At 42.9% G+C, this 12,797-nt stretch overlaps 1 protein-coding gene across 1 annotated transcript in view; it reads right to left on the reverse strand.

Moving 5' to 3' along the window:
- Positions 1-1,243: 1,243 nt before the first annotated feature.
- Positions 1,244-12,797, reverse strand: part of LOC123597980 (cytochrome P450 2J2) — a 30,775-nt gene continuing 19,221 nt past the window's right edge. The window contains exons 6-9 of the mRNA XM_045477603.1: positions 11,591-11,732; positions 8,647-8,834; positions 5,732-5,870; positions 1,244-1,682 (exon numbers count right to left, since the gene is read on the reverse strand). Of these exons, the coding sequence (XP_045333559.1) occupies positions 1,504-1,682; positions 5,732-5,870; positions 8,647-8,834; positions 11,591-11,732 (648 nt within the window). The 3' untranslated portion in view covers positions 1,244-1,503. The remainder of the gene's footprint in view (positions 1,683-5,731; positions 5,871-8,646; positions 8,835-11,590; positions 11,733-12,797) is intronic.

Below are 12,797 nucleotides of genomic sequence, written 5' to 3' on the forward strand. Positions count from 1 at the left end.
GCAGAGATCTGATTTGGAGCGATTGGTCCAATCTAACATTAGCCCACAATTATTCTACCTTATTTTATCCATTAATTCACTATCTGTTGAGCCCTATCATGTTCAGGGCACTGTTCTTAAACCAGACAGATACTCTTCCTGCCCTGTAGGAATGTATTCATTAACTATTGTCGTATAACAATACAGCTGAAAACATAGTGGCTTCAAACAACCGTTTAACTCACAAATCTAAGGTGAGCGGTTTAGGCTGAGTTCAGTTGGGCAACTCTTGTCTCAGCTGGGATCACTCATGCATCTACGTTCGTGCGGCTGCTGGATGTGCTCAGGTCCAGCTCATGTCGGAGGGTCTGAGCACAGCTCGGGTGGTTGGGTAGCTGGCAGCCAGGGCAACATAACAGTAATGCCTGGGCTATGTGTTTCTCGTCATCCATCAGGGTAACAGGAGCTTGATTCACTGGTGGTAGCAAAGTTCCAAAAGAGCAGGCAGAAGCACACAGAGTCTCTGCCTTAGGGAAAAAAAGATCTTCTATGTGGTTTAGTCCAGTTTCCCAGGTGGCTTTGTGTGTGTTTGCATTGGGGTTGGTGTCAAAACTCCACGGACCATGAGTGTTACTCGGCCTTCCATTTTATGGCCATTGTCTCCCTTCAGCAAATACGTACAGAAGGGTTGAGCAGGATCCTGGCATTTCTGGTTCCCTACTATAAACTACTATACCAGGGTTCAGTTGAGTTTAGGCTGGTAATACTTACCATTCAAAAACTGACCCATCTACTTGCAAGAAAACTCACACCCACCACATAGTTAAATCCAATGTGAACAGCTTGAGAATAAATGCCTGATAGAGGAATTGAGGCAAAGAGTGACCCTCAAAGAAGATAATTCCACATTGTTTCCCAAACCTGTTCCCCAGGTTTAGTTGACAGTGGTCGCCCTCTGCTTGCTCCTGAGTTCAAGGTCAAGGTAGTGTTTCTTTAGGTAAACCTTACAAACTGCTGCTTCTTAGAAACCCGCCTATAAATAGGGGGTGACAGTTGCCCTGCTGACTTGCCAGAGGGCCATTCTGAGGCCGGAGCAAGATAATGCTTGCACAGTGCTACCACGAGTGAGCGCATTTGTGGCTAGCCTCTGGCTGCCTCAGGGTCCACATTCTCTTACCAACCATTTGGCACCACTTTGACCTGAACTACCTCCACAGGCCAGAAGCAAATCCGTGTCTAAGGAAGCTGGCAAGAAAGAGGCAGATTTCAGCTAGAACTTTTATGATAAGCTTTATGGTTTCCGAATCACTCAAAGTCCATTCGCCCTCTGATTTTTGTAATAGTTCTTCCTTGAGAGCAGGAACCATTATCTGCTTTTCATCTCCTGGATGAAAAGGGTAAATCATTCACAACATAAAAGATCTGCTCAAGGCTCCATCAGAGGAGACAGCAAAGCTGGGATTTGCATGGAGCTTCCTGAATCCAATTCCTCCGATCGTCCCTCAGGGTCACTCCCTGACAACTTCAAGACCGAGGGACTGCACAGAGGCGGTGGCTGACCGGGGAGACTGTGATGCCCATTCTGAACTTCAGACTCAACTTCTCATTGTCTGGGGCCCTGAAGGTAAATTTTTGCACAAGGGAAGTGAGGAAGATAAACAGCTCAGACTTGGCCAACTGTTCTCCAAGGCACACCCGCTTTCCTGGAAGACAAAAGCATAAGATAGGTCATCTTCCCATCTAGTGTGGGGCTGACATCTACTTCTTGCAAAACCTGAGTAGGAGAAGGGGCTGGAAGGACCCACGGCTTTACGTATGGAGGCTCCTTTAATCTGATAGCCAGCCAGGCCGAGTATAGGTCTGGACTCCAATGCTTTCAAGGGTCAAGCAGCTGACGCACAGGGCGAAGGTACAGGGTGAGGGACCCGAAGAGGAGGGAGGCCTGGGTTGACCTAGAAGGTGAATGTGTAGCCTGAAGACTTTTCAAAATCAATCCGCAAACAACAACACTAGCAGATAACAAAACTGTTGAAAAGTAGAAGCCAGTGAATGTCAGAGCAGGTTTTCTAAAATGTAGGACATCTGTCCCCCATGTCGTGTTTTCCTTCTCAATGACTGGGGACCTCACGGCCATTGATGGCCCTTTGCATTGGAATTATCTCAGGTTTCCTCCTTGAATAGTCCTTCTTATATACAGTGGTCTTTCCCCCAGTGGGGTTTTTGCTTCTGATGTGGGGCCCTTGCTGGATCCCTTAGCTCACACTTGGCACCAACCTAGCCACATCCCAATCCCTGTTAGTGAGGGAGGACCTGGAAGCAGAAGAAGGGAGAGCCAGTTCAACTCCAATTCTAGCCCTGTGATTTGGGACTAATTAAGTAACCTCTTCAGTTATCAAGGGAAACTTCTGTGTGTGTGTGTGTGTGTGTGTGTGTGTGTGTGTGAGTGTGTGTGTAAGATGGGAACCTTATTTTATATATTGTGTGGGCTACATACTGAATCCTAATAGAGCAAAGAATTCAGTAACTTACACAGCAAAACAAAGTATTTTAACACATCACCTGGATAATAATAAATATTCTAGCTGCGAAAGAGCTTAGCATTAACTTCATCTGGTTAATTCTCAAAAATTGGAAGAATATGATTGAAAACACTTCTTAAGTGAAACATTTTGGATGGCAGTATTATTAAGATAGCTTTCTGTATGTTACAGTTATTTACTGTTATACTTTCCCTATCATGCCTTTTATTCTGAAACACTTTCAAAGTACAGAAAAGTTGCAAAAATAATACAAAGAGCTTGTTTCTCCCAAGTTATCTGAACATACACTGTCTACATTACCTGTGAACTCTTTAGTATGTGTTTCCTACAAACAGGGACATTCTCGACATAACTACAATATAGCCACCAACTCAAGGAAACACCGATGCATCACCACCATTTCCTCCTGAGATCCCCAGTCAGGTTTTGCCAGTGGTCCTGATAGTGCCCTTTATTGTAAAAGGACCAGTTGAGTGTCAGCTGTTGCATTTGGCTGACATGCAAGTGATGCCTCAACTTCCATGACTGGCATTTTTTTTTTTTTTTTTTTACAAAGCTGTTTATTTTAATTGCAGGATAGATAACATACAGTGTTAAATTAGTTTCAGGAGTACACCATAGTGCTCCAACAGTACTATTCATTCCTCAGTGCTCCTCACAACAGATGCACTCCTTAATCCCCATCACCTTTTTCACCCATCCCTCACCCACCTCCCCTCTGGTAACCCTCAGTTCTCTATAGTTAAGAGTCTGTTTCTTGGTTTGTCTTTCTCTCTTCTTTTTTTTTTTTTTCCTTTGCTGGTTTGCTTTGTTTCTTAAATTCCACCTATGAGTGAAATATGGTATTTGTCTTTCTCTGACTTATTTGGCTTAGCATTACACTCTCTAGCTCCACCCATTCTCCTCCTTGGGATCTTATGGCTACCATGTAAACAAACTCAGGCTAGCTTGACAGAGAATGAGAGGTAACATGGAAAGCCCTGTGGTTGCTGCTGAGGTCCCAGATCAGCCTTTCAGCCAGCTGACCTCCCAAACACATAAACACACCCAGCTAAGACCAGAACTCCCTAATTGAAGTGTAGATTTGTAAGCACTAATATTGTTTTAATAACTTATCATTTTAAGCCACTGCGTTCGTGGACTGTTTGTTATGCGTACGTATGCTGACACCTGTGGAATGAACTCTGAATCAAAGTGAAAGGGACTTGAAGGGGGAAGAGAGTTATATTCTAGTTGTGCTAAAGACAGCAGTAGATGAGAAGTATAAAACCTTAACTCGTAGGCCCTGTTCTGCCTCATTCCTTGGATAAGAAACCACTGTGTTATTCTTAGTTTCCTTATATGAAGAAAGGAAATACTGATCGCTTTCCTAGTTATTAATAACTGGGTGGCTGCAAAGATTAAATGAGATAATGTGCTTGCAAATGAAGTCTGTAATTAAGAGGGTGTGATAAAATTCTCAATAGCAAAGCACCAGTGAGGCAAAAATAATTATAATCCAATCCTTGAAATAGACGGCTGGGACTTGGTACTGAAATATAAAACTTGAAGTTACTGTAGACAGAAGACTGGAAGGTATTCCTATATCTCACAGCAGCTTTCCTATCAGGGAGGGATTTGTCCAATGTGAGCAAAGATGACTTGGAATCAGGTGAAGAAAGACAAAGAAGCTCTAATCAGAAATCAGCCCAGATAACACTCAGGGCGGTGCTGCACCTTGGACTTCAGGTCTTATCACATGGGTTCATATTCCAGTTCCTCCCCTTCTGAGCCCTAGTGTCATCAACAGCAAAAAGATATTGGATCAGAAAAGCAATCTGTATTTATTTTTAAGTTAATGATAAGCAGACTATCGTGCATTCCACAGTATGGGCTCCGTGTAGCATTTAGTTATATGTATATAACTAAATAATATAACTATATTATTATATATACGTACATATATGTGTATGTTTAGGAGACAGTGCTAAGAACATAGGCTTTAGTTTTTGATAAATCTGGTTAACACTGAGTTCTAGCTCTGCCACATGAATTTGATGACTTTAGATGTCATAGTTACCCTTCTAAGCCTCAGTCTCTTTATCTTTGAAGTGGTTCTAGTAATGTGAACCCTGCAATGTTACACCAGAGCACATGCTAATGAGAGCAGTTTTTTTTTTCTTTTCCACTTCATTCATTGTCAGATCCTCAGAGTTGATGCTTGACACGTAATAGATGCCCAAGAAATCTTTATAGAATTCAGGAATCGGGGAATTACTTGAAAAAAAATCTAAGCAACATACCCTAACTCAATACCTGGAATATTCTAAGAATTTTTGTTATTCCTTTTTACAATGTTAAGAATTAAAACACCCTTTTGGAACGGCTGGCTTAGAAACATGTGAGAGTTTTCACTATATCCTCTTTTGTACTTTACAAGCTTTGTACCATATAAATGTATTAGCCAGATTTTTAAAGGGTAATTAAAATTGTAAAAATCAAAAGCGCCTCTTAGGGTAGAATCCCACCTAGTTAGGACAGTGGCATCCAGAGTCATTCCTGATGGCCATAATGATAAACAAGTAGCCCCTTTCCTTGCCCCACCCCCATCCTATTTTTTTTTTTTTTATTTATTTATTTTTTTTTTTTTTAATTTTTTTTTTTTTCAACGTTTATTTATGTTTGGGACAGAGAGAGACAGAGCATGAACGGGGGAGGGGCAGAGAGAGAGGGAGACACAGAATCGGAAGCAGGCTCCAGGCTCTGAGCCATCAGCCCAGAGCCCGACGCGGGGCTCGAACTCCCGGACCGGGAGATCGTGACCTGGCTGAAGTCGGACGCTTAACCGACTGCGCCACCCAGGCGCCCCGCATCCTATTTTTATAAATTGCCTCTAGCTCTATGTGAGTGGGTGGCTTTTAAAAAGAACTTGAGACATTTAAAACCTCTATAGAGATAGCAAATATCCAACCTTCTTTGTGAGCGAGAGATGGGGACTGAATCTCTGTCCCCAGTGCTCTGGGGAACAGAACAAAGTAAAGCCAAAACCTCCATCAGATGCAAGCAAGGGCTGAGGAAGTAAGGAATCCACAGGTGCGGAGAACAGCAGGAGGGGAGTCACGCTGAACAGGGCTATCTGGAAACCTTCAAAAAGCCAAGCATGACGGGGAAAAGGGTAGGGAAGGGCCAAAAGAGGGACTGTGGATTCTCACACTCCTTTTGTCACAACTCACCTACTGAGAAAGGCAGAAAGTATTCCCTTTTCTTAAACTGTCCATTCTCCAGAAAATGCTCCGGATTGAACCTGTCGGGGGTGGCCCATTCTGTTGGGTCCCTGTGCAGTGCAGTCAGATTGGTAACGATCACGGTTCCCTAGAAAAGGCAGAAAACACTCAGGCGAGGCTTGACCCATGCAACACGTGTACTCAGAAGTGCAGACTCCCTCACACTCCCCAACTCACTGTCTTCTGAGCCTAACCCCTACCCACCCCCCCCCCAGCCCCCAGCCAACCTGCTCTTTGCAATGGTATAGCTTAAAATGATGGGCTTGCAGGGAATTTTATCAGAGAAGTGTAGCTTCTACTGACTGTAGAATGGATCTTTCTACAGGGACATGTCTACACCAGAGAGAATAATGCAACAGCTAGCTAGTCAGTACCATACCCAAATCAACCCAGCCACTCAGCAAAGTGATAACTCTGGCAGCTCTACCCAGGTAAAAGATACCCCATGCATCTCTCTTTTTCCCATTCTCTTCCCTTTAGTGTCTGGTATACTCCACAGAAGGCTTAATAATAAGATCAGGTCCCCCAGTGAAGGGAACCACTATTCATCGAAGGACACAACGAGAAACAAGAAGTCCTCTGTGTTGTCTCCCTTTCCCTCATTCTGCCTTCAATCCTTTAGTGAGGCGGCTCACTTTTACTTTAAATGTCTCTCGGTTCTGTCACTTCCATTCTGTGTCCACCCCCGCCTCTGATCCAGGCTACCAGCTGCCTTGCCTACAGTCTTGTAAGAGCTGCCCACCATGCCCGTGGCCTCTCTCGCCTTTCAATCTGCTCCACGCTCTAAAAGCAGAGTGAGCTGTGGACATGATAGAATGATGCCAACCCCCAGCCGCCCACCCACACCTTGAACACCCTTCACTGGCTTCCCATCACCCTTAGGGGAGAGACCCATCTCCTGACCCCTGTCTGGACCACTCTCCTTCTTCCTGCACTTGCACTCCAGACGCCTTCTTTCAGCTTCCCAAACATGCTATGTTCCCACTCATTTCTAGGCCTTTTTATAAGCTGTTCTCCTTGCCCGGATGCCCTTCCTCCCTACTTTGTCACTGAGCTAACTCTCCATCACTCGTTAATCCTCAGCTCACACACCACTTCCCTTTGGAAGCCCTCTCAGACCACTCGTGCCTCTCCTCCCCATTCCAGCTGTCCTGTATCTTTATGGAAACCAGCGGGTTCTCCCTTCTGGGCAGTTTCCGTGGTTTATAAGTATATACTTGCATGATTATTTTGTTCAGAGTTGTTTTCCCAGGTGGGAGCCTTTTAGATGCGTACTGGATATTTGTTAAGTTAGTAGATCACTGCTATTTTGAGCACTTTCTACACTAAACACTACATGCATGACCTCATTTTCTCTCCATCCATGAAGTAGTTTTAAATGGCATTTTACAGATAGATAAGTCTTAGCTCTGAGAGGTTAAGTGATATGCCCAGAGTTACGCAGTGGGAAGAGGTAAAGCCGTGATCTGTACAAGGTCTAGTTCATGTCAAAGGCATGGCTCCTGGCCTCTACAAGATATAGTCACTAAGATCTCTCAGTTCCCAGGATCTTTATTAAAGCTGATCTTTAAAGCCAGTGGTAGAATGAGTCTGTTGAGCTAAATGAATTGCTAGAAAAATGCAAACTGCACCTGTGAAATAATTTAGACTTAAGCCTTCACCCACGAGATGTCTATCAATAAGAAAACAGTGAATGGAAACAGCCGTAGGAATAGGATAGGAATAGGTAAGCTCCCCTGGTTCTGCCTGTTGAGAGAAGTTCCCGGTAAGACACACACAGAGGGATCTAGACAAACTGGAATGGATCCACAGAAGCCGACCGACACCCTGAGAAAGCAAAGGAACTGTAAATGTGCAATGGGCAGAGATGACACCAGAGGGCAGAGGAGAGCTGTCTGCCTAGATCTTAAGGCTGGTGGGCAGAGAGAGAACAGAATTTCCTTTGTGAGGACAGGAATTTAACAGGGGCTAACTGAGAACACTTGCAGGGAGACTCTTTTAAAGTCCAAGTAAGGCAACTCCTGTGGAGAGAACATGGTGTAGTACAAAAAAGATGAGCCTGGGAAACAAACCGATCTGGTTCTGGAACCCAACTCTTGTCTCTTTGTAGTTGAGAGATCTTATGCAAGCTTTATCACTCCTGAGCCTCCACTTTCCAATTTATAAAATGGGAATAATAGGTATTCTGAAGACTGATGAATACATTTTGAAAGAATCTATATAGTCCATGTTACATACTCATTGCTTAATAAGTATTGGTTCCTTTCTTTTTCTAATAATTCATATTGCATACACCTGGACTGGTTTCCTTTGTGAGGCAGTCCCATGACAGGTCTGTAAGTAAAAGCTGGAAAAAATACTCCAGCATTAATGTGATATTGACCCAGGTGGTCTCAAATGTCCCTTCCTATTTTAATGTTCTAGAACCCCAGGATTGTGAAGCAGAATTTTCCAAGTCTGGCATGTTCCTAGCACTGTGAGAAGCTCCACAAAGGCAAAGAAAAGGGCTCCATGGCAAAGTCTGAGAACTGCTGCTTGCTGTATCCCCACAAAGACGCATAATGCACACTACATAGTAAAACCAAACAAAAAAACCCACTGAGACATCCCACAGCAAAGAAAAGCCGGTCTCTGCCTAAACATATTTGACCTAGGAATCCCCTTTCCCCTCCCTAATACCTATTAACGTCTCATTGGATTAATGTTCCAAAGATCACACATGGAGAAAAAAACTAGTATTTTCTCAGGTATAATATATCTCTTTCCCATTTAAGTGATTCCCTAAGGCAAGAGTATGAGTCACTTTCCAGTTCAGAGCTCTAAAAGATGGGTTTGAAGATCTGAGGCTGAGAGTCCCCGGTTACCTTGGGCAGGTAGTAGCCAGCTAGCATGGTATCATCTATCACTTCCCTGGGCACATTCAGGGGGATGATGTTTCCCATTCGTTGCACCTCATGGATGAAGGCATTGGTGTAGGGCATGGACTCTCGAGCGGCTGTGCTTGGTATGTGCGACTGGCCAATCACCCTGTCGATCTCAGCTTGGACTTTTTCTGGAAAAGAAGGTTCTATTATTCTACTCTTCCACGACTTTCCTTAAGCCCGATTAAACTAACGAATGGCATAACCAGGATCAAAATGGCTAAAACTATAGCAGGCTCTATAGACTCTGATTTCTCAGGAATTATATGAGTGGAAAGTGGGCCTGGGTTTTAGACAAATCTGGTTGCAAACTCTTGCTCTACGACATTACTACTGCAAGTTACTTAAACTCTGTGAGGCTGTTTTCTCTTCTTACCAGTAAGGATAAATCTACCTTCCTCTTAAGGGCGTCTTGAGATTTACACGAACTGGTTTAGGTGAGCACCCAACACATCAAAGACGCTTCTAATTGTGCCCCAATATAGTTGTTTTCCTTTTTTTTTTCTACAATAAGAGATTTTTAGCTGGACGCCTGGTTACCCAGCTACATACTACAATTCCCAGATTCCCTTGTAAGTGTGACCATGTGATTAAGTTCTGGTCAATAGAATAATGTAGAAGGAATGTCTGGTACTTGAAACATGTCCTTAAAGGAAGGGTGTTTCCTTCTTCCCTTCCCACTTGTGGAAAGGCAGCCCTCAAGGTGAGCCATCTTTAAGAGTATAAACAAGGCCATCATTCTAGATACAACAGAGCAACATGTTGGAAGAAGCTTAGAACCCAAAGTGCTCTGCTGAGTCAAGCTTACATTTTTTAATTTTGACAGAAATAAGAATTTTTAAAATATATTTTATTTTTATTTTAGAGAGAGTGAGCGGGGGAGGGGGCAGAGGGAGAGAGAGAGAAACTTAACCTGGCCCTGTGCTAAGTGTGGAGCCCAACATGGGGCTTGATCCCATGACCCTGGGATCTTGACCTGCCTGAGCTGAGATCAAGAGTCAGACGCGCAACTGACTGAGCCACCCAGGCACCCCTAGAATTTTTTTTCCTGACCATTTGAGTTTTGAAAATTATGGTAAAATATATGTGACCTAAAATTTACCATGCTAACCACATCTAAGTGTATAGTTTAATAATGTTATGCATATTCACATTGTGCAACCAATCTCCAGAACTTTTTATCTTGAGAAACTGAAACTGTACATCCACTAAACAATAACTTCTCATTTTCTCCTACCCTAACTCCTGGCAACCCCCATTCTACTTCCTGTTTCTATGAATTTGCCTACTGTAGAAACCTCATAGAAATGGAATTATACAGTATATGTCTTTTCGTGACTGTATTATTTAATTTAGCATAATGTCTTCAAGGTTCATCAGTGTTATAACACATGTCAGAAATGCCTTCCTGTTTAAGGATGAATAATATTGCAATGTATTCCGTATTTTATTCATCCTTTCTTCCATTGATAGACGCTTGGGTTGTTTCTACCTTTTGGCTACTGTGAATAATGGTGCTGTGAAGATGGCTATAAACTATCATTTAAAATTTTTGTTTAATATTTATTTATTTTTGAGAAAGAGAGAGAGAGAGAGAAAGTAGGGGAGGGGCAGAGAGAGAGGGAGACACAGAATCTGAAGCAGGCTCCAGGCTCTGAGCTTGAACTCATGGACTGTGAGATCATGACCTGAGCTGAAGTTGGATGCTCAACTGACTGAGCCACCCAGGTGCCCCTATCATTTTAAGCTATTGTTATTTTGGAGACCCTATTACAGAAGCCAACTCTATATCCTAATGAGATAGCTTTTAAACTTTTTAGAAAATGTAATTCAGAGTTCCAAATGCATTTTACATCATGAATCATAAAACATACTTTTACTGTAAATATATGGAAAGAAATAAAGTTTGATGAACAATCTTATCCTTCGTACATGGGAAGTACTCTGATCTTTATTTTTAGTTTAGGAAAAAATGTTGGTCTTGATCCACTAAATTGATTTTATATCCCGTTAATAAACTGTTATCCAAAGTTTGAAAAACTGTATCCTAGCATCCCATCTCTCCAGCTCAAATTTGCTCTGGGTCCTGGAGAGAAGAAAAAAAAAAAAAAAAAAAAAAGATTATAACAGTCACTGCCTTTAAATGGATGGCAGTCTTTGGGGAAGATATATGAATAATGTGCAATCGCATAGTAATGGAGGTGTGTTAGGTTATCTCTAGAGGAGGAAAATAATCCAGTAATAATAAAGTCATCTCTAGAGTAAGTAGTTTCCTATTAGAGTGGGAAAGCATCTTAGAGGAGGTTGTATTTGAGCAGATTCTTCAGGCACACCTGGTGATTTACCATGTAGAGAAAAGGGGGAAGCAGATGAGAGGGAAGAGCAAGCTTGATGGCAGAGGCATGAATAAGGACAGTGCAAAGAAAACAGCATGTAATTTAGTGAGGCCACCATGTACGGTGGGTGGAGCTAAGGCTGGACAGGCAGAAGAAGGAACATCAGAGAGCATGATATTCCAGACTCAGGAGTCTGAACATTATCCACAGGCCAATGGAAGACATGACTTTAAAGGCTAGAAGCTTGTAACAAGATACATTCGTATAAGAATGTAAGTCTTTTCCTGAAACTCACCACAGTGTCCATTGACTTCACTGTTTTCACTCTAGATTCTGAGTTTCCTGAGGGCAGGGACTCTGTTACACTGGGATTATGTGAACCCATCACAGTCCTAACAGGAAAATTGAAGAATGTGCCCATTCTCAAGTCCACCTCACCTCAAGACTGTTTTTCCATTCTACCATCCTATCTTCTAGTCCCAACTTGGGGGTCGTATGCTCTAGGAGACACCATTCTGTCCTGCCCCAGGCACATTCACTGGCATGCTCACCTTGGATTTCTGGGTATAAGGCCAAATAAAGCAGACCCCAGCGCAGTGTTGTGGAAGTTGTCTCCGTTCCAGCAAAGAAGAGGTCCAGGGTGCTGTAGATGAGGTTTTCTTCGTGGAAACTTGAAGTAGCATTGCCCCTATTCTAGAAAGCACAAGGTTATAGGTTTATTCAGTGGGTTCTTGGTTGCTACAACACACAGGGGCTTCATCCTAGGGAGAGAATGTGGAAGAAAAGATTCCCAGGAGAAATATCTTTCCCTTTGGCCATCTCAAGAGGTAGAGACTTACTACAGCAATATCATTAGCATCCTCTCTTCCCAAGTGCTGGAAACTTTTGCTGGCTTTGGTGGATGAAAATCAAGACACTTAATTTTTTTTTATATCTATAATTTGGGAGAATCTATTAGTACAGTGGGAAGAGAAGCAGTTCAGTGGAAAGACAGACTAGGGTTTCAATATTAGCTACACCATTCACTCTCTGTATGACCTAGGGCAAGTCACTTAATCTCTCTGTGCTTCAGTTTCCTGTTTCAGAAAATAGCAATGAAATACACATGCCCCTTAAGATGACACTATAAATTACATGAGATGAAAAGAGCACATAACAAATACTCAACGTGTTTGTACTGATACCAGGAAGAATAATCTGAATTCCTCTTATGGAGAACTATGCTCGTATCTCCCTGTTAATGTCTTCCTTTCTAGGTGAAACCACTCTCATTCCATCAACCATTCCTCATGGAATTCCTTCATCTTTACCACTTTGCCCCGGAAGCTTCAATTTGCCAACAATCTGCTCAGTGTGTGGCTCCATATCTGCACAGCATTTAGCAAGTGACGTCTCCTCCTTTGTGGAGAAATCAATGCTTCTACTAATGTTATGCCAGTAAGGTGAGATAAAAGGGGAGATGGATAGAAACCTACCAGTCTGGTCAATCCCAAGAGGAGACACAACTAATCTGACGAGTCAACGATTATGACAGTGATACTGGTGCATCGAGGTATATTGAACACAGGGGTGACTGGGCTAAAGGCTACACATCCAATTTGGCTTTTCCCTCCTTCTTTCCTATAATGTTGGAAAGTAGATGATAGGAAGATCAAAGAGGAAGGCAGAAGTCCCACTCAGGCCCTGAGGCTGAACTCTGGCATCCAACTCAGCTTTTCTTGTGTTCTGCACTGGGGGTGAGGGAAGGGGCAGGCAACT

This window comes from Leopardus geoffroyi, chromosome C1, assembly GCF_018350155.1.
Source record: "Leopardus geoffroyi isolate Oge1 chromosome C1, O.geoffroyi_Oge1_pat1.0, whole genome shotgun sequence".
NCBI classification, from domain to species: domain Eukaryota; kingdom Metazoa; phylum Chordata; class Mammalia; order Carnivora; family Felidae; genus Leopardus; species Leopardus geoffroyi.